Source organism: Podarcis erhardii (genome assembly GCF_964252035.2).
Source record: "Podarcis erhardii genome assembly, chromosome: 2".
Taxonomy (NCBI): Eukaryota; Metazoa; Chordata; class Lepidosauria; order Squamata; family Lacertidae; genus Podarcis; species Podarcis erhardii.
In genome coordinates, this window is record NC_138498.1 from 22,251,121 (window position 1) to 22,269,493 (window position 18,373).

At 50.7% G+C, this 18,373-nt stretch overlaps 1 protein-coding gene across 14 annotated transcripts in view; it reads left to right on the forward strand.

Moving 5' to 3' along the window:
* The window catches only part of KMT2D (lysine methyltransferase 2D), a 109,568-nt gene extending 91,460 nt beyond the window's left edge, over nt 1-18,108 (forward strand). For all 14 annotated transcript variants that reach the window (XM_081849454.1, XM_081849446.1, XM_081849452.1 and 11 more), the window contains 7 exons: nt 814-1,972; nt 4,083-4,219; nt 6,248-6,378; nt 7,720-8,005; nt 10,112-10,185; nt 12,265-12,373; nt 14,666-18,108. In XM_081849454.1, the coding sequence (XP_081705580.1) occupies nt 814-1,972; nt 4,083-4,219; nt 6,248-6,378; nt 7,720-8,005; nt 10,112-10,185; nt 12,265-12,373; nt 14,666-14,758 (1,989 nt within the window). In that variant the 3' untranslated portion in view covers nt 14,759-18,108. The remainder of the gene's footprint in view (nt 1-813; nt 1,973-4,082; nt 4,220-6,247; nt 6,379-7,719; nt 8,006-10,111; nt 10,186-12,264; nt 12,374-14,665) is intronic.
* Nucleotides 18,109-18,373: the final 265 nt, after the last annotated feature.

The following is an 18,373-nucleotide window of genomic DNA, read 5'->3' on the forward strand; positions in this document are numbered from 1 at the left end:
GCAGTTCAGAAGCACGTCAAAGTGCAAGTAGATAAATAGGTACCGCTCCAGCGGGAAGGTAAATGGCGTTTCCGTGCGCTGCTGGTTCGCCAGAAGTGGCTTAGTCATGCTGGCCACATGACCCGGAAGCTGTACGCCGGCTCCCTCGGCCAATAAAGCAAGATGAGCGCACAACCTCAGAGTCGTCTGCGACTGGACCTAATGGTCAGGCGTACCTTTACCTTTTTAGCCAGTCGGGGAAGCCACACAGGCTAGCTATCTATAAATCGGATGGTTGTGGGCAGAGTTTTAGAGAGAAGCTCGTGCACAGACTGATCGGCCGTGGGGCTGTGCAAACTGAGGCTACCTGGGGTAGTCACTTTGCCACTTTTTGAGGGCTTCCAAGTGGCAGATTGAAGTGCTTGCTTGGTATGTATGTATATATTGCTTGCAGCTTAGAATAAAATCTTTAATCATCTAACTCACTTGTGTTTTGTATAACAATCGTACCTTGGTTTTCAAACAGCCTAGTTCTCAAATGCTTTGGCTCCCAAACGATCGAAACCCAGAAGTGAGTGTTCTGGTTTTCGAACGTTCTTTTGGAAGCTGAACGTCCGATGGGGCTTCCAATTGGCTGCGGGAGCTTCCTGCAGCCAATCGGAAGCCGCGCTTTGGTTTTCGAACACTTTGGAAGTCAGTTTGACTTCCAAGGTACAACTGTACTTCTGAATCTCATTTTAAAAGAACCACCTTGCATTTGGCACGACACAGGCCTACTGGTTTGCAGCCTGAGACCACCGCCTCTCAAAATGCCTTTTCCTTTCTCTCTTCCAGGAGAGTCCCACCCCGGAAAAGGCCACCCAGCACTGCTACATCAACAACGTTGCCAACTTGGATGTGCGGCAGCTGCTGACCCTTCCCGAGGAACCCTCTCCGCCCCTCTCCCCGTTTGCGCCCTCCCCGCCCAGCCCCCCCAGGGTCCCAGAGCCGGTCCCCGAGCCCGAAGCGCCGCCCTTGCCCGCTCCGTCCCCTCCGCCGCCCCCGCCCCCGCCCTCCTCCCCCAAGGAGGAAGCCCCCCAGTCTCCGCCCAAAGCCAAGCCCCGCTCGCGGCCCCTGGAAGACGGCGAGGAGAACAAGCCGCGCCTGAAGAAGTGGAAGGGGGTGCGCTGGAAACGGCTGCGCTTCCTCATCACCATCCAGAAGGGCGGCGCCAAGCGGGACGGGGACCGGGAAATTGCGGACTTTGTCGAGCGCCTGGCTGCCACCCTGCGCCCCGACAAAGTGCCGCGGGACTTGCGGAAGTGCTGCTTCTGCCACGAGGAGGGCGATGGCGCCACCGACGGGCCGGCGCGCCTGCTCAACCTGGACCTGGACCTTTGGGTGCACCTCAACTGCGCCCTGTGGTCCACAGAGGTGTACGAGACCCAGGGCGGGGCGCTCATCAACGTGGAGGTGGCGCTGCACCGGGGCCTGCTCACCAAGTGCACCCTCTGCCAGAAGACGGGTGCCACCAACAGCTGCAACCGCATCCGCTGCCCCAACGTCTACCACTTCGCCTGCGCCATCCGGGCCAAGTGCATGTTCTTCAAGGACAAGACCATGCTCTGCCCCATGCACAAGCTCAAGGGCCCCTGCGACCAGGAGCTGAGCACCTTCACCGTCTTCCGGCGCGTCTACATCGAGCGCGACGAGGTCAAGCAGATCGCCAGCATCATCCAGCGAGGCGAGCGTCTCCACATGTTCCGGGTGGGGGGTCTCGTCTTCCACGCCATCGGGCAGCTGCTGCCCCACCAGATGGCCGACTTCCACAGCGTCACGGCGCTCTACCCCGTGGGCTACGAGGCCACCCGCATCTACTGGAGCCTGCGCACCAACAACCAGCGCTGCTGCTACCGCTGCACCATCTGCGAGAACAACGGCCGGCCGGAGTTTGTGGTGCAAGTCATGGAGCAGGGCTTGGAGGACTTGGTCTTCACGGACTCCTCGCCGCAGGGTAGGGGTCCGCTCAGTCCTCTCGCTGTCGAGAGCAACCGCCAGGTCCGTTTCTCCGGAAAGATAGCTAGAATTCTGGATGCCGGGCTGAAGTGAGCTTCTGGCGCGCCGGGGATGCCATTCCTCTGCCCAGAAATGCGTTGCACAAACAGTGTTGGCTTTGCGTCCGTCAGCCTCCTCGCAATGCATCTTTCCTGCTTTGTCAAGCTTTGGGGTTTAGAAATTAGAGAGCAGTTCATTGTGTAAATAACTACAGGTAGGATAGTGGGCAAAAGGAAGCAGAGCAGCATACCCCGTCTGCAAAACCTGCCATCTCCAAATTTTAATTTTTGAGGACACGCAGGATCCAGCGAGGTCCAAATGCCCTCTCTCTTGTTAAATTCAAGGTGAAAAAGTATGTTTAGAAATAAGCCTTTTCTCCCCCCCCAATCTGCATCCTGTGTCTCAAAAATGCATAGCACGTGACGCACAGGCTGCGTCTTAGATATTTTTCACCCAAACTGCAAAATCAGGCAGTCAAACCTAAAACACAACAGACTTTTATAATACCAACATTTTACAGGTAGATCCATTGGCCAGAGAGGGCGGTGTTACGCAGCTATAGACTCACACAGCCTGAAATGTAGCGAGGTGGGAATTGCCCCTCCTCACTCCAAACGCCACTGTCCTGCAGCACTGTAACTTATTGTCACGGCGCTGTTAGGCATTAGATCTTTATTGTCAAAAGCACCAAGTTAGGAAAAGACATGTCTCTCAGGTATTCTAAGTGTGCACCCAATGAGGCAGCTGCCGCAACAGAGAGACCCCGCCCCGAACCTCAGCATATGTATCTTCCCCACCTGAGATGTGCACAAGCAGGCAGAGACTATGCCTGTGTGTAACCTGTATCTGCTCCTCCCTCTTCAGTCCTCTTCTGGTCCTGGGAGCCAGTGGAGCCAGAGAGGTTCTCCCCCAGATCAATGATTCCTTCTTCCATCAGTCTCCAACCACCCTTCTTCCGATGCACACTGATCAATGCCCAGCCAGTCCTATTATTATTATTATTATTATTATTATTATTATTATTATTATTATTAGTGAAATACGTTACATAAACGAGCATGCCCACTTTTTAAAAATGGCATATTAAAAGATGATTCATTTTTCATATTCACTGGAGCCATGTATCAGAGCACAAGCTTAAAGGTCCAGGCTTCCTTCACTGGGACCTCCAGGAAGAACTGGGGAACGGATCCTGCCTGAAACCACGGAGAGCCACTGCAATTCAGGGTAGACAGTGCTGAGCTAGATGGAGCTCAGTATAAGGAAGCTTCCCATGGGCATATGAGTTTCTAGGAATGGAAGGTGGAGCTGTTGTACTCTGTTCCTGCTTGTAGGCTTTCTCAACGGCCATCGGGTTGACTGCTGTGAGAGCGGGATGTTGGACCAGATTGGCTTTTTGTCTGACCTATCTTACGTTACAACAGAAGATCTTACATTTTCAGTATTAAGAGGACGGACCAGGGCAGCGTAAAGTGGTGTAGAGCCAGTGGAGGAAAATACAGAGAAACCTTGCGGCAGGCCCACTGTTAGCCAAGTGCCCAGGAACTTACGATAATCTTTGTCATTGTCCCGTCCAGAACAACGAAATTGAAAAAATCTACATCAGACATTCAAAAACCAACAAGCCTGCTATCCCAGCCTGGTTAACCCCCTAAAAACTCTGATACCCCATAATTAAATACAATATACTCGCACAGACTACCTTACACTACGTTTAAAACCAAAATCGCATTTGGATAAAAACTTTCTCAGGCGGCTAGTCCTAGTCTTTATAACCCTGTACCTTCTTCCAGAAGGCAGAAGCTGAAAGAGATCATTTCCGGGGTGCATACTTTCCTGCACTATCTCTTAGGCTGCCGGCAAACAAGGAACAGTTACCAGATGTTGCCATGTATTCTGCATTTTGCATAGTTTCTTGAAGTCACTTGGAAGTCGCAGGGTTAGATGACTGCAGCAAGGCAAGACATTTTGATAAGTTTGCAGCCCGGGTTGCCCGCAAACCAGATAGGTTGCCCATCTTCTCGGGCAGGTTTTTAAAATTATCCTTCTTTGCTCTTCTTTGGTTACAGCGGTATGGAACCGAATCATCGAACCGGTGGCCTTGATGCGCAAGGAAGCGGACATGCTGCGGCTCTTCCCCGAATATCTCAAGGGAGAAGAGCTCTTTGGCTTGACGGTGCACGCTGTGCTGCGAATCGCGGAGTCTGTATGTATCCAACACGAGGAACCGGAACCCTGGTGTTTTGGTGGTGGCGGCGGTAGTAATGGGTGGGGAAGGGGCTTCCCATGAGTTGGGTTCCAGGGGGGTGGGGGAGGTTGAAGCCATCTGTCCACAGAACTGCTGGTCAGCACCTCTTGAGCCTAAAGCTGTGATCAGCTCTGGTATTATATGTGCCGACCTTGCTGTACAGCAGTGTTTCCCAAACTTGGGTCTAGTTCTAGTTACAGGTAGGTAGCCATGTTGGTCTGCCATAGTCGAAACAAAACAAAAAAAATCCCTTCCAGTAGCACCTTAGAGCAGTGTTTCCCAACCTTTTTTGGGCAAAGGCACACTTGTTTCATGAAAAAAATCTCGAGGCACACCACCATTAGAAAATGTTTAAAAAATTAACTCTGTGCCTATATTGACTATATATAAAGTAACTCTCTTTAATAGGAATCAAATAAACACAAAGAAAGTATTTTATAATTACTTTATTATGAAATAGTAAGTACCGTATTTTTCGTCCCATAGGACGCTCCGTCCCATAGGACGCACCTACTTTTTTGAGGGGGGAAATAAAGGAAATTTTTTTTTCCTTTATTTCCCCCCCAAAAAACCAGGTCGGGGAACAGTGGGATGGCGGTGCTGCGCCTCCCCGCTGTCCCCCGAGCTTGTGGGGCTGGCCCATGTCTGCCTGGCGCGAGGGGCGCTCTGCTTCAGGGCGCCCCGCGCATCCGGCGGCAAGCTACAGTCCGCAGCATGGGGAACCCTCTGTTTCAGGCTGCCCCATGCGCCCCCCGGGTGCGCAAGGCTTGCCAACACGAGCGCGGAGCACGGGGCGTCCTCCGAAGGGCGCCCCGTGCTCCGCGCTGCCAGCTGCCGCCCGCAAGCCTTGCGCTCCTGGGGGGAGATCCCCCGGGTGCGCAAGGCTGGCCAACACCAGCGCGGAGCACGGGGCGTCCTCCGAAGGGTGCCCCGTGCTCCGCGCTGCCAGCTGCCGCCCGCAAGCCTTGCGCTCCCGGGGGGAGATCCCCCGGGTGCGCAAGGCTGGCCGACACCAGCGCGGAGCACGGGGCGTCCTCTGGAGGGCGCCCCGTGCTCCGCGCTGCAGGCTGCTGCCCGCAAGCCTTGCGCTCCCGGGGGGAGATCCCCCGGGTGCGCAAGGCTTGCGGACACCAGCGCGGAGCACGGGGCGTCCTCTGGAGGGCGCCCCGTGCTCCGCGCTGCAGGCTGCTGCCCGCAAGCCTTGCGCTCCCGGGGGGAGATCCCCCGGGTGCGCAAGGCTGGCCGACACCAGCGCGGAGCACGGGGCGTCCTCTGGAGGGCGCCCCGTGCTCCGCGCTGCAGGCTGCTGCCCGCAAGCCTTGCGCTCCCGGGGGGAGATCCCCCGGGTGCGCAAGGCTTGCGGACACCAGCGCGGAGCACGGGGCGTCCTCTGGAGGGCGCCCCGTGCTCCGCGCTGCAGGCTGCTGCCCGCAAGCCTTGCGCTCCCGGGGGGAGATCCCCCGGGTGCGCAAGGCTTGCGGACACCAGCGCGGAGCACGGGGCGATGGGATGTGGGAGGGAGCTCGCTCCCCGCCCCGCGTGTGCTCGCCGCCGCCGCCCCGCCTCTCGCCGCCCGACTCGCCCGCCTCCCTCCCACGGCACACTAGCCGACGTCCCGCGGCACACTAGTGTGCCGCGGAACACCGGTTGGGAAACACTGCCTTAGAGGCCAACTATTCCCACCACCCTTCTGAGTAATACCCCTCCCCACCCTCACACTATATATAAGAAGGATCTGGTGACTTCTGTTTCAGTGTATCTGAAGAAGTGTGCATGCACATGAAAGCTCATACCAATAACAAACTTAGTTGGTCTCTAAGGTGCTACTGGAGGGAATTTTTAAAAATTTTGTTTCCCCTTAAATGTGTTTGGGTTTGGTTTTTCTTTCGGGACGGGGTGGAATGGGCTATGTCAGCACCATGTTCCGGGTGGTGAAGGTGTGTCTGTAACATGAGGATGTGAGAAATGGGTCCCTTTTCTTCCCAGCTGCCTGGTGTTGAGAGCTGCCAGAACTACATGTTCCGCTATGGGCGCCACCCACTCATGGAGCTTCCACTCATGATCAACCCCACTGGCTGCGCCCGGTCGGAGCCCAAAATCCTCACGCACTACAAACGGTGAGTGTAACAGACCCCAGACATCACTTGCTGGGTGGACAACACAGGCCTCTCTTGAGACAGCAGCACAAAGCTAAATAAATTTATTATTTATTGAATTTATATACCAACCTATACCCAGAGGTCTTAGGGCGGTTCACGGCATAAAATCAAAATATAAAACCACAAAATACAGAATCAAAATAAAAGAAACAACCCAACAACACCCCTCCCACAATAAAACCACATTTTAAAAGGGCATAGGATGTCAATCAGATCAACCAAAGGCCTGGTTGAAAAGGAACATTTTTGCCTGGCACCTAAAGGTGTATAATGCAGGCACCAGGCGAACTTTCCTGGGGAGAGCATTCCACAGACAGGGGGCCACTGCAGAGAAGGACTGTTCTCGTGTTGCCACTCTCTGGACCTCTTGAGGAGGAGGCACACATAGAAGGGCCTCAGAAGATGATCTCAAGGTCCGGATAGGTTCATATGGTAAGAGGCAGTCTTTGCGGTATTGCGGTCCTGAGCCATTTAAGGCTTTATAGGTCAAAACCAGCACTTTGAATTGGGCCCCTAAACTCAAACCGTCTTGCTCTGGTGAATTCTGCACCAGCTGAAGTTTCCAAACCGTCTTCAGAGACAGCGCTACGTATAACGCATTGCAGTAATCTAACCTTGAGGTTACCAGAGCATAGACAGCAGCAGTTAGGCCATCCCTGTCCAGATAGGGGCGTAGCTGGGCCACCATCCAAAGCTGATGGAAGGCACTCCGGGCCACTGAGTGTGAGATATCGATCTTCCAGCTTGATCGATTAGGCGTGACCGCTGATTAGTTTACGATCTCAATCAGCCGTTTACAGCGTCCAGCACACTTCCTTCTTAGCTGCGCAATAAATTCTGCTTCGCCCAGTCACGCCTTAGCAGAGTAGCATACAGCGGTGTAAAGCTGTCAGTTTCTTCAGACAATCATACAAAGACAGGTCTGTCTATTTACAGCTCTTTATTGGTACATTTCTCAGAAAAACTGTCCATCGCTGCTTGCAGCCATAGCAAATATGTCTCTCTCTCTCAAACACACAGAGAGAACAGAAAGTACAGGAAACAAGCTCCTCCTTAGCTTCTAAAGCTGACGTCAGAAAGTGACGCACACCTCAGAACACTTAACCAGTTAAGTTCTGAACTCTAACACTGAGGCCACCTGAGCCTCGAGCGACAGCAAAGGGTTCCTGACATCCAGTTAAAAACGGATGGGGTGATGTGAAAGGCCTTGGATTTGAGAATTTGGACAGCTGCTAGCTTCCTTTGCAGCGGGTTTGACGTTGACCTCTTTTCTCCTTCCCTGCCCCATGCCTTTTGAAGGCCCCACACTCTGAACAGCACCAGCATGTCCAAGGCCTACCAGAGCACGTTCACGGGCGAAACCAACACGCCGTACAGCAAGCAGTTTGTGCACTCCAAGTCCTCCCAGTACCGCCGCCTCAAGACGGAATGGAAGAACAACGTCTATCTGGCCCGCTCCCGCATCCAGGGGCTCGGACTCTACGCTGCCAAGGATCTAGAGAAGCACACGATGGTCATTGAGTACATTGGCACCATCATCCGCAACGAGGTGGCCAACCGGCGAGAGAAGATCTACGAGGAGCAGGTGGGGGAAGAAGCGAGACCTTGGGTGGAGAGAGATGCGGGTGGAAACGTCCCAACCTCTAGCCAGTGGCTGGGGTTCTTGCCTTGGGGGGACTGAAAGAGGGACTGAGGCCTAAATGCCCTTCTGGTTTGTTCCAGAGCTGTGCTCCTTGACAGTAGCAAGGAATTGGGAATCATAGACCTGTACAGTGGTACCTAGGGTACAGACGCTTCAGGTTACAGATATTTCAGGTTACAGACTAGTGCTAACCCAGAAAAAGTACCTCGGGTTAAGAACTTTACCTCAGGATGAGAACAGAAATCGTGCGCAGCAGCGGGAAGCCCCATTAGCTAAAGTGGTACCTCAGGTTAAGAACAGTTTCAGGTTAAGAACGGACCTCTGGAATGAATTAAGTTCTTAACCCGGGGTACCACTGTATAGAGTTGGAAATGATCCCAAAAATTCATCTAGTCATCTAGGGAAGGGCTTTATGTGGATGGATTGTGTATATCCAGGGAATAGCAGCCATGGGTGGCACTGTGGTCAAAACCACCTCTTGGGCTTGCTGATCGGAAGGTTGGTGGTTCGAATCCCCGCAACAGGGTGAGCTCCCGTTGCTTTGTCCCCCCTGCTGCCAACCTAGCAGTTCAAAAGCACACCAGTGCAAGTAGATAAATAGGTACCACTGTGGCAGGAAGGTAAACACCGTTTCTGTGAGCTCTGGCTTTCGTCACGGTGTCCTGTTGCGCCAGTTGCTGGCCACATGACCCGGAAAGCTGTCTGTGGACAAACGCAGTTTCCCTTGGCCTGAAAGCGAGATGAGCGCTGCAACCCCATAGTCGCTGGACTTAATCACCCAGGGGTCCTTTACCTTTTACCATATTTTTCGTCCCATAGGACGCACCTAGTTTTTGGGGGGGGAAATAAAGGAAAAAAATTTCCCCTTCATTTCCCCCCCAAAACCAGGTCGGGGAAACCGAACCAGGTCAAGGAACAGCGGGGTGGCGGCGCTGCGCCTCCCTGCTGTCCCCCGAGCTTGTGGGGCTGGCTGATGTCTGCCCGGCGCGAGGGACGCTCTGCTTCAGGGCGCACCTCGCGCCGGGCGGCAGGCTGCTATCCGCAGCCTAGACAGCCCTGCGGGAACTCCCGCAGGGCTGCCTAGGCTGCGGATGTCTTCCTGAAGCCTGGAGAGCGAGAAGGGTCGGTGCACTCCGACCCCTCTCGCTCTCCAAGCTTCAGCGAAAGCCTGCATTCGCCCCATAGGATGCACCCAGATTTCCCCTTCATTTTTGGAGGGGGAAAAGTGCGTCCTGTAGGGCGAAAAATACGGTACCTACTAGGGAATACTGGACTGAGGTCTGAGAGATCTTCCGTGGACTCGCCTTGTGGTGGTTCTCTTCTAGAATTGTTTCTCCATTTGTTCAATGGGGGAAGGTAGCAATTATAAACAGCTCAGTCTTATTTCAGGTCTTCATTGCTTTTGCATGTGTTTTACTCACCAGTTTTACTTCTGTCCCCTTTCCACGTTCATTGGCTTAAAAAAATATATCTTTGAAAAATGAGGACAAAATAAGTTTCTTATTTCTTAACTTATTTTCTCCCAAAGTACATTCTTTGAGACAACAGTGATGTTGAGGAACTTTGAATACCAGTGGGTAACTGAAGTTCAGACCTTCTTCACCTTAGCCTTGGAGGTGCAGATAGGGCCAGTTCGTATCTGGAATTTGCAGTTATCAAATTCCTCAAGCATCCCTAGTACCAGCTTACCTTACAGGATCATTCTGAAGGTGCACAAGGCAGAGAAGTTGCTGATTTAGCCACTTCTTCCATCGGGGTTTTTTGTTTTGTTTTTTGTTTTGAAGATTTCTACATCACAGTGCTACAGTTCGAGGTGAAACAACACATGGCAAATTTGTCTCTTCGGTGCAACTCTGAAATGTACAGGAGCACTATCATGGCCTAGCATGTGAGGCACACATACACGCTTGACATGCTGAAATACAGAGCACAACAGCAAGCTAAAATAAACCGTTAGCTTGTACCCAGCTGAGAGCAAAGGCATGAAGCACTGGTTTCTGAACACACAATATAATCAATCTCTCTCTCTCCATTTCCCCTCTTGTCCAGAACCGAGGGATCTACATGTTCCGTATCAACAATGAGCATGTCATTGATGCCACACTGACAGGTGGCCCTGCCAGGTGAGTGAAGCTGTGCCATGGCAGTTCATTGCATCCAAAGCCAAAGCTCTTGTTAGCCCATCACAGAATTTGATGTTCAGGGTGGGTTGATTTTTAATTGGCAGTGATTTAAGTCATACTGCAATTCATAGCGTTTTCTGAATAAACACGCATAGTTATTAGCTGTCAAAGCAAAATACACTCATTGACAACTAACCAGAGGCTTTTTCCCAGATGGGAAACCTGGGCCCTCCAATTCCCATTGACTTCATCCAGTAGAGGGTGCTGGCAGGTGTGGTTCAGCAACATTTAGAGGGGCCAAATAGTTGCAGCCATCAACTGGATTTTGTTTAAAACAAGATCATTTCAAAGGGAAGGGTGGGCAAAGCATTCCAATACTCTACTGGCTGGGGGAAAGGTAGAAGGACAGCTCAATTGTAGCTTCTTTTAGCCTTTCTATTTTCCCTCCACCCTTTCCCATGAACTTCAGTGGCACAGGATTTACTACACTAGCTCCACTGGAATAGCTCCAGGCACTTTTAACTGGGACAGCTCAGTCGATAAGAGCATGAGACTCTTAACCTCAGGGTTGTGGCAAGAGGATTCCTGCATTACAGGGGGTTGAACTAGATGACCCTTGTGGTCCCTTCTACAATTCTATGAATCTGTGGGATAGCTCCAGGCACAATTTGAGGGGCATTTCAGGAAAACGGAAGGGGTTTATGATCCTGGAGATCTGTAGCCTCCAAAACGCCTCTTTCCCAACGCTGCTGCTGGTGGGACAGTTTTCTGGGGAGGCCTCTGGGGCCAACTTCCTTCTCCATAGCATCCTTTAGTCCCGCAGGGCTGAGCAGAACATTATTCCCTCAGCAGATCTTAAAGAAACAGCACACCACCAGCTTGTTATCATTGAGTTCTCAATCTGTCAGGACCTGAAGATCGATAAGCTAGTTTGGAAGAAAGAAGAATGTCTTGCCCAAAGCTGAAAAACTGTGGAACTTGGCTAGGGAACATGGGAGACAGCAGGCAGGCTAAGAGGCGATACAAACCGCTACAGTATAGGAGAGGAGCCTTGAATGATGGTCAGGGGTTCCACGGGCAGCACTGGCCTCTGTCCCTCTTTCCTCCCCTCCTTCCTCTGATGTCCTCTCATATCTCTGCCTCCCAAAGGCTTGCAACAGCTGTTTGTTGCAGCAGCCCTAGCTACAAGCTCTGCAGGCGAATGGTGCCTCTGCGGCTGGCCCGGGGGTGCGGGTTGCCAGGAACTGAGGCAGCTTCAGAGAGTAAGCAAGCAATCAAGCAGGGATAGGAGCCCAGCCAGGCAGCCCACCAGCCCTTGCTGTTGGGAATGGACAGACAAGTCACTGGCCGTTATTATTACTATTATTTATTATTTATACCTCGCCCATCTGGCTGGGTTTCCCCAGCCACTCTGGGCAGCTTTCAACAAAACACTAAAATACAATAACCTATTAAAAATTAAAAGCTTCCCTAAACAGGGCTGCCTTCAGATGTCTTCTAAAAGTTTGGTAGTTCTTTCTCTCTTTGACATCTGGTGGGAGGGCGTTCTGCAGGGCGGGTGCCACTACCGAGAAGGCCCTCTGCCTGGTTGGCTTGTGGGGCAGTGTGAGGAGGCACCTCTCTTTGGGACGGGGAAGCAGCTCAGAGACTAGGGGCGGCGGTGGCCGCTGACCAGAGGAATCCCTAGGAGAGGAAGCTGAGGGAACACTCCACAAGGGAGGGTGTTTGAAAAAGGGTTAAGAGGAGGGCTTGACACAACTGGGCTTCTGAGCCCCACAGGGGTGCTGCAGAAAGAATGTAGTTGATCAAGGGAGCCGTGGACTCAAAAAGGTTGAGAACCTCTACTGTAGGGTATTTTTCAGCCAGGGCTACATCTTCCCAGCCCTCCTTTCACTAATGAATACTTAGTTCTCTCGAAGATTAAGAATAGAATTGTGCTGTCGTCGTCCTGGCCGGTTCAGCTCCCCCAAATTCCAGATGAAAAGTTGGGTTCCTAAAGGGCCTAATTCTGTGGTGCTGTGGGGTTAAGGGTCCAGGTGCATGATGCCTATCTCCCCCTCTTCTGCTGCCCCCACTCAGGTACATCAATCACTCCTGCGCACCCAACTGTGTGGCTGAGGTGGTGACTTTTGACAAGGAGGACAAGATCATAATCATCTCGAGCCGCCGGATACCTAAGGGAGAGGAGGTGAGAATTGAATTGTGGTGGGTTGGGGGAAGGGGTGGTGGTGGAGCAAGGCCCAGTGTAGGCGAAGAAAATACCTGTGGGGAAACCCGACGCTGCGCCCATGCTTTTGTCCTTGGAGCGTTCTTCGAGTCCATTCGCTATGAGATGCTTCCATCATGGGACTTGCCATGGCGTGCCCAGGGATCTCTCAGCTAAGCAGTGACCCAAAACTGCTTAATGTCACCATGTGCCCTCAGACCAAGCCTTGGAGACCAGGGAAACTTGCCTAAACTCCTTCTGGGTTAATGCATAGAAAGCATTGCCCTTGCACACTAGCACACCTTACTTAAGCTGGAAAAGAGGGGGCAAGAACCGGCAAGCAGTTTGGATAGCCTGTCCTTCAATGCCTGTGTGTGCCGCATGGCCTTCCTTTTACGTTTTACATGCCTGACACGGGTGGCGCTGTGAGTTAAACCACAGAGCCTAGGACTTGCCAATCGGAAGGTCGGCGGTTCGAATCCCCGCAACGGGGTGAGCTCCCGTTGCTCGGTCCCTGCTCCTGCCAACCTAGCAGTTTGAAAGCACGTCAAAGTGCAAGTAGATAAATAGGTACCGCTCCAGCGGGAAGGTAAACGGCGTTTCTGTGCGCTGCTCTGGTTTGCCAGAAGCGGCTTAGTCATGCTGGCCACATGACCTGGAAGCTGTACGCCGGCTCCCTTGGCCAGTAACGCAAGATGAGCACCGCAACCCCAGAGTCGGCCACGACTGGACCTAATGGTCAGGGGTACCTTTACCTTTATGTAACTGTTACATCTCCCTGCCGTGGTGGTCGTGGCACACTGCGCGACAGCAGCACCAACTAGGCAAGAGCCAGCCTGGTTTATCCTCTCTCAGGCTAAAAGAGTAGTCCGTAGGTCTCACCATAGAAACATATTGTGTAGGCACATCCCTGCATTTTGTAATCTGTGCCAGCATCGGACTGACTCTGGTTCACTGTCTTCGACAAGTGTGTGCATTGTGAGCTACAAAAGGCCAAACCCTGCTGCTGTAGGCTAGCGAGCACGCACAAACCTGAGAAAATTAGTGTAGTCCGGTGAATAGTGTGTTATACTATGAATTCAAGCCTCTATTCTACCGGCAGTTCCTTGCGTTGGTGCCGTATCTGTAAGATGAGGATTGCATACCTCGTTCACACGGTGCTTTTTGTGTGGAAGAGTACATCTCCCCAACTGTTCTGGTTGGGTGAAGGGATGGAGAGATATCCTAAAGTGCTTGTGGCTGGAAATGTTCCTGTTAGGTTGACAGAAGCAGCCTGAGCAATTGGGTAGGGCAGATCCGCCCCCCTTGTTCTTTAATGTTGAGCAAGGGATTACATCTCAGTGATAGGCCCCATGCTTTGCATAGAGAAGGTTCAATGCCTGGCGTCTCCAGTTATAAAAGCATGATGGAAAGACAATTTGCTGGAGAGCCACAGCCTGCCAGCCCAGCTTCCTAAGTTACACATAGGGCTGTCTCTGAAGACCGTTTGGAAGCTTCAGCCGGTGCAGAATTCAGCGGCCACATTGCTCACTGGGACAAGATGGTTTGAGCATATCGCACTGATCCTGGGCCGATTACACTGGCTGCCAATTAGCTTCAGCTGATTTTGACCTATAAAGGACAGCAATACCTCAAGGACTGCCTCTTTCCATATAAACCATCCCAGACTCTCTGTTCATCATCTGAGGCCCTTCATTGCCACCTCCACGAGGTCCGGAGGGTGGCAACATGAGAACGGGCCTTTTCTGTAGTGGCTCCCCATTTGTGGAATGCTCTCCCCAGGGAGGTTTGCCTGGCGCCTTCATTATATATTTTTAGGTGCCAGGCAAAAACTTTCCTCTTCAACCAGACCTTGGACTGATCAATATCCTACAGCCTTTTAAATGCATGGGGGGTATTGTTTTGTTGTTTTGGTTTAATTATTCACTTCCTGTTTTGGTTTATTGATTTTTTATCTTGTATTTTATTCCGTGAACTGCCCTGGGATGAAGGGCGGAAAATAAAATTTTAAAATAATAGTAATAAGTTCCACCTTAACCAAGGCATAGAAGTCATATGAAAAGGAAGGCGAGTCCAGACTCCACTTCCTCCCATTATTGCTGCCATCTTGATGAGAAGATAAAACAGTGTAGAGATTTTGTTCAACTCTAGTCACTTGTTGCAACCAACGTGGCCATCGCGGGAATGAACCCAATGGATGGCAGTGACGTATTTTACGTTAAAAGTGCCTCAAGGATTAATCCTCGGTTCTCTTCCGATGTCCTCCTCCCTCAGCTGACCTACGACTACCAGTTTGATTTTGAAGACGATCAGCACAAAATCCCGTGCCATTGTGGAGCCTGGAACTGCAGGAAATGGATGAACTAAACCCCAAGGAGGCTCTTCGGACAAAGCAAAGGGGGAGACCCCGACTGCTCGGCACAAGAGGCTCTGCACAGAGAGGAGGTGCCGCTGCTGTACCAGCTCTTCTAACCCTCCTTCAGCGCAGGGAAATCACCTGGGGGGGGGGACGAGGCATGTTTGGAAGCCACCAACATGCTGGTGGGGCAGCTGGGGCCCAAGGCAAGAGAGGGGTGATGTCAGCATATCTGCCACTGCTTGCCAGTCTTGGCTATGGTATTATCATCAAGCTGGCTGCTTTCGGCTGTCAGGCTCAGTGGCCTCCTCTTCCAGACAAGGCGACCGGCTTCTCCCCAGCAGAAAGGAGCAGCCACTAACCAGCCCCATCTGGGGCAGGAACTGACAAACTGGCAACTCAGGGTTTTCTTTTAGTTTTTCTTTTGCTTTTTTAAAAAATAAAAATAAATTCTTTCGAGGCCGAAATGGGGAGCGCCCTTCCGCCCCCGTGCACCTGTAAATAACGGGCTTCAGAAATACTATACCGGGAGGAGACTGGGGCATTCTTTCTAGCAGAGCTGGGGGAAAGCAGGGCTGCAGCATGGCAATTGGATCCCCAGGGAAGAATTTGTAATTCCCTCCCCCCCACCCCCTTGTGTGTGTGTGTGTGTGTGTGTTTCTTTAAGGAATTTTTGTGTGCGAGAGAGATTTCTTCTTCTTTTTTAAAAAGTCTACTATCTATTGCTTGCTAATCTACCAAGGTAAACAAGAGGCTTCAAAGAGACTCATTAGCTTGACAATCCACCTTCCAGAGCCCACTGCCCCCGCCCCCCAGCTCTGGATTTTGTATACATTTAGATGTCGGATTTGAAAGGGGGAGGGGAGAGAAAGTGTGTGTAAATAACGTGCTTTTTTTTTGAGAGAGAGAGAGAGAGAGAGAGAGAGAAAAAAGTACTTTTTTTCCCAGCGGAAAGCAGGTGTCGGCTTGCCGAAGCTGGAAACAGGCCCTTCCTCTGCCCCACCCTGCCCATCTTCCCTGCGCGAGGAGCATTGGCACTTGAACCTACCTCATTTGAAGTGTTAGACTTTGCTATTTTCTGTTTTCTAATGTGAGCCCCTCGCTGTGCCACCCTTCTGCTTTTTGAGCCCTCTTCCCTAAGTACGGAGAGCCACAGCTCCCCTGGCAGACATGGGAATGCATTTCCAGGAGGCGGTGGGAAACTTTTTTATTATCTGGGGTCGTTCCTCTTTCCCCCCCCCCACCAAAAACCCCCACAAAACCCTCAAACCAAAAACAGTACCCAGTCGCCTGACAACCTTCCGGACTGAATTGCTGAACCGAGCGCTGTCTGCTTTCCCGCCCCAGCAACCAAGAAGGGGGCAGGGGACCCCACAAGGCTTGAATGTGCCAACGTGATGGAGAACCCAAGATCTCCTGGTCCAGCGATGCCAATCTCAGCACATCTCTCCTGTAGAGCCCAACCCATTTTGCCGACGAGGAAAGGGGGGGGGAATGCTTGACGAGAGAGCCGATGGCTCAGGCCCAGCTGTGATATTTGGGGTTGGGGGAAGAGTTGGCCAAACCCATTGCCCTAGAGACCCCCAGTTCCCAATTGTTTCCCATGATCAACTTGCTGCTCTGAAGACTCTCTTATGTTTGTGTGTGTGCTTGTGTGCGTGAGAGAGAGAGAGAGATGTTGGCACATTGCAGAGTTTGGGATTATTTATCTATTTATATATATTGTGTATATATTTGAACTAGCATGGGGAGAAATGCTCTGGCTGCCGGGTTTTCCTCGACTGCTGGGTGGGTTTTCACAGGCCACCCCATTCCCCCCCCCCCACTGGGCAGGAAGGAACTAGAGGGGAGAACGTGTTTATGGACAAAACGTAGGGTGGGAAGGGGAACATGTAAAGAGCCCGTTTTTTATGCTTTCTCTGTGTGTATATAGATGACTATTTTTCCTTTTCCTTTTTAAAGAAGAAATCAATTTATAACCAGTATCTTGAGAGCCATCTGCCTAGCGCCATCTCCCCCCTCCCCCAGCGTAGGGAGATTCTGTATTAATAGAAGGCAAAATGTGGGCATTATACAGGGGAGACACACACACACACACACACATATACACACACACATACACACACACACACACACACACAAAACCCGGGGGAAAAGAGAGAAACCCCCACACAGGGTCTCCCTGCTGTTGAAATGACTTTGCAAGACAGCTGTACCCTTGAAGCTAAGTTGGTATTGTGGGGAGGGGGTGAGAGTTGCAGGGTCTTTACTGATAAGGCTCTCTCGACTTAGCTTTGTACAGTTGAGGCCTTTTAACGCACAATTGCACCATTTCCCCTCTCCCCCACCCCCCAAAAAACACTATAACACTCTCTCTCTCTCTCTCCAAATGCCTGTAAGAGCGGCATTGAGTGATTAACCGAGGCCACATCTCATACTCTCGCCTGATCCAACAAACAAGGCAGAGAGAGAACGTGGCAATAAGACTTTCATAGCAGGGGCAAGGTGGGGCATGTAAAATCAGGGTTTGTGTGTAAGAATATCTTTTTTTGAACTTGTTGGCAAGGTGAGAACCATGTTCTTGAGTGAAAAAGCTGCTTCTGCTAACCGTTCAAAGCTATGACGGTTAAAAACAGTGGGGGGTGGGGTAGGGAAATTTCAAATATTAAAAGTAGTAATTAAAATTGTATATAAGATGGCGTTTGTGTAGAGAAGGGGGGGAGTTTTTATCAGTAACAAAACCACTGGACATTGTTTGAAAATAAAGGTTTGAGTTAAAGCCAGTATACATTTTTTTTTGTCTCTTCGGATTTGTTTTGTGTGTCATTTCCATTAATTTGGAAGGCTGTAAAGATGTAAAAAAAATAAATTTTAAAAATTGCTACAAAGGTTTAAAAGCTTGAGAGAGATTTTAAAAAAATGATAAAGTGACTGAATATAATAGATTGTCAAGATTTTTTTGGATGACGGTTAAGAGTTTAAGATAATCCTGTAGATTTTAGCTGATGAAGAAAGACTATACAGTTTTTAATTTTTATATAAACTATAACCCGGTCTTGAAGCTAAAACTTTTTTAAAGTTCTCTGCCTGTATAATCGCATTTGACGCCTTGTCCCATACTTCTGTTTACAGTTGCACATATTATATATATTAAGTTTTAACCCTTTTATGAACCCAAAATAATCACTTTTTTAAAAAATAAAGTGTGGACTTTGTGAGGAATTATATTTTGTGTTTTGGGGTTTCATTACTTTGTGTGCGTGATTTCTGTGTAGCAAAGTTGTCCGTGATGAGAACAAAGGGTTGAAAACAAAACATAAATACTCCTTTAAAAAATAAAATAAAAGCAAACACGAAAGCACCCTTGTACGTGGCATGTTTTCTACCAGGTGGTAGCTTTGAAATGTTTTTAATTTACCTTCAAAGTTGCGAAAGAACTGGCTCCCAGTTTTGCTTCTCTCTAAGGTTTTTTAAAGGAAGAAATAAAACCCTAAAATGCATTTAAAGTAATTGGGTCTTGGTTTAAATTTGACTGTGCTTGTATGTGATGGAGTGACAGTCTCATGTCAATCGGTTGTCAGGGTGTACCAAATCCACATTCTCAGTAGATGGGTGGAGATCTCATC